The sequence below is a fragment of the Sceloporus undulatus genome, chromosome 5, assembly GCF_019175285.1.
Source record: "Sceloporus undulatus isolate JIND9_A2432 ecotype Alabama chromosome 5, SceUnd_v1.1, whole genome shotgun sequence".
NCBI lineage: Eukaryota > Metazoa > Chordata > Lepidosauria > Squamata > Phrynosomatidae > Sceloporus > Sceloporus undulatus.
The window spans coordinates 184,087,052-184,090,393 of NC_056526.1; the positions used below are offsets into that span (position 1 = coordinate 184,087,052).

The 3,342-nt window shown below is 36.7% G+C and overlaps 1 protein-coding gene across 5 annotated transcripts in view; it reads left to right on the top strand.

Moving 5' to 3' along the window:
* The window catches only part of SLC4A4 (solute carrier family 4 member 4), a 243,332-nt gene that overhangs the window by 135,215 nt on the left and 104,775 nt on the right, over positions 1-3,342 (top strand). For all 5 annotated transcript variants that reach the window (XM_042470501.1, XM_042470504.1, XM_042470503.1 and 2 more), the window contains one exon: positions 47-182. In XM_042470501.1, the coding sequence (XP_042326435.1) occupies positions 47-182 (136 nt within the window). The remainder of the gene's footprint in view (positions 1-46; positions 183-3,342) is intronic.

Here is a 3,342-nt window from a genome sequence, read left to right on the forward strand (position 1 = left end):
TTGGTCATCCTCCAGTCCGTTAACCGCAGTATTTTCACCTCTGCAGTCTCCCCTGCCGCTGAACGCATCCGCTTCATTTTGGGTGAAGATGATGATAGCCCCGCACCACCCCAGCTCTTCACGGAACTGGATGAGCTACTGGCGGTTGATGGGCAAGAGATGGAGTGGAAGGAGACAGCAAGGTGAGCATGACTTTGTGGGTCAGTTGCATATTTGGGTTTTTTTTTTTTATGGATGGTGGGAGAGCTCTGAAGAAGACATCAGAGCCCTTATAGAAGAACCTGTAGTTGTGGAGTTTCACAAAACTGTTTCCTGGTATTCTGGAAACCATGTCCAATGAAAGGGTATCTGAGGATTTATCCAATATTTCTTACCATTTTTTTCTGCTGGTTAATAGAACTGCTAAGAGACCTGTGTCTATTCTATAGCTAGCGAGAACAGTGTTTGTGTCTTTTCTTGTACATTAAGCTAATATTGGTGAGAAAAGGATTCTAACCTCTGAAAAACAGCTTTGAAATACCCTTGTTTTTAAATAGCTGTTATAGTGTAGTGTCTAAAAGTATGATATGATCTGAGATGTAACCTGTTCAAATCTCCCCCAAAGTCCTAACTCACAAAGTTTTTCTTCTTAGGCAAATTTTTGTCTCAGCCTCAGTCCTCCATCTGCAGTATAGGGAGAATAATACTTACTTACGTCACAGGATTGTTGAGATAGTATATGTGAAACACTTTCTTCACTCAAAAAGCAAGATAGAAATGCCGTCTTTTTTGAATAGTGTTGTTTCTGTAATCTACAGGATAAAAAATGTTAAAATTATCAAATAATTTTAAACTGACATAATAAACTGCAACACTTGAAACATTATGTTGCTTCTTTTGGGTCGGTTTAAATTAAACACTTCTGAGTTTGGGTATAAATTTAAACAAGCAAACAAAACTAATTTTTTGTAGATTCAAATTGGTTTATAGCCACTTGGAAACAGTGCATACAGATAAACTGTGGTGAAGTGATGACACAGTTGGACAATAATTAATCATGCCTCCATCAGTATAATCAAGCTAGCAATAATTCCAATAAAGTTTGCTTGACTGAGCCTTCCTGTGATGTAACTTAGCTGTTTATTTTTTCTTTTGTGGGAAAAAAACTCTGTGTCACATAAACCATTGGAGAGTGGAATGCTGATTCAGTATTTTCCAGGGTCCATGTTCCCTCTACACTTTTAAATATTAGCTTTTTAGTTTTCTCTTATTATTGGAGCTCTGTTAATCTACTGCTACACATTCTATCATGATGCCCTTCTGTTATGTTTGAAAAGAGTAATCCCCTACCTATGATTGTGATCTTGTTCTTGTTAACTCCAGCATTCCTTCTTCTCAGGACAGTTTCATACATTATGTTTACTGTGGGAAGACACTGGTGTTACACACTGATGTCTCTTGCATTAACTATGTGGATAATATGGTATACACTCACCTTTCTAAACCTGCATATATTAATCAGGGAAATCTGAGTGAATGACATTTCGTACATATGTGTATGCAATAGCTAATACTAACAGAATTTCCCATGTAATCCTAAAATGATGTCCTTCCCTCAATAGATAAAAGATCTCTTATATGGATGTGTTATTCTGGGATTTTGCCTGTTGTGTTCTGTCTGTTTTTTGCCTTTGTAATTTACCTCCAGCTATTCTAAAATAGTACTTATATTTGTCTATGGTACCAAAAAATCCATCCATCCATCCATCCATCCATCCATCCATCCCTTTATTTATATCCCACTTTTCTCACAGATTGAGAGTCAAGGTGGCAATGCAGAGGCCTGCAGCTAAATATGTTTTTGAGGCATTTGATCTTTGTACATTCTGATGTGAATGGACCTGATACATATCTCTTGTGTGGCTCAGTATTCAATTATCCTCCTCATTTCACAGTTGTCTGGATTTTGTAACACAGTTTTTGGATTTAAAAAAGAAGTACCAAAATCTGTCTATCTGTCTAGCATCTGTTTTATTATCAAATATATTTAGAAATCTCTCGATTTTTTGATGTAGTCATAGTTAAAAAATGGGCCAAATAAAATAAATAGTGTGCCCTTGGTATCCTTTGAGGTTTGATTCCAGGACCCTTGAGGATACCAAACTCTGTGGATGCTCATGTTCTATTATATATAATGGGGAAGTAAAATGGGTTTCCTTATATAAAATGGCAAAATCACGGTTTGCTTTTTGGAATTTGTATAGGTTTTTATAAATATTTTCAAGCTGGGGATGATTGAATCTGTGGATAATGAATCTGTGGATGTAGAGGGCCAGCTATATATTATTATCAGAGGCATTTAGAAATGCATGAATTTGAGTAAAACATCTAGAGATGGGCATTTAGAGAAGAAAATATATTAGAAATATGTATTTAAATGCCACCAGATATTATATATCTGGAGAAATCAGGAAGCAATGGACTTAATGAATAAGCTAGTAGGAAACTGGCATGGATTGAATTAAAGCGATGCTTCTCTCCATTCTTCCATGCTACCTGATAGTTGAATTGACCATAGATTCAGTGTTCCTGCAGTTCAGTCTTATTCATCAGAGACTTGCTTAATCTCAAAATGTTAAAAGAAATTTCCTTGTTGCATGTTGCTGAATGCGATTCTGAGATTCTGTTCTTCATTCATATCCAATTAAGGTGAAGTACTCAGATTTAATCTGATTTTACACAGTGGTTGCAGATCAATTTGGAAGTAAGGCCAGGTTTAAGGAAAAGAGGAAGACCACATTACAGGTAGATTGACTCAGTCAAAAAAAAAAAACCATAGCCATGAGCTTTCAACACCTGAGCTGGGCTGTTAATAATGGGGTTTTTTTTTTTTTGGAGGTTTCTTATTCATATGGTCATAGGCTCATTCATAAACTGTATTTTGTTTAACTCAAATTGAGAAGCTCTTTGGGTCCTGTATTTGGATAATGGTGAAATATCAAACAAACAAACAAACATAGTTGCCAGAAGTTGAATTCAACTTAATGGTGTATGACAACAACAAAACAGGTTGGATTTTTGCATGAAATCAGTGAAGCTGCATAATGTTAAATCAATCCAGGTTAGGTCACCCTTGCTATGCTACATGCTTCATTTGAAATGTTTGCTCTCCGCAACCTTGTTTAGAAGGAGGAAAAGAGTCTTTTTTTTTGGGGGGGGGTGTGCTTGTGCTTTTATGAAGGTGGGAATTGGAGCTCTAAGGCAGGGATGGGCAACCGTGGTGAGTCCAGCGACTAGTTGTTTGTCCCAGGACTTTTGAGGGGCTACACAGATTGCCAAAAATGGCCAATACTACGTATGAAA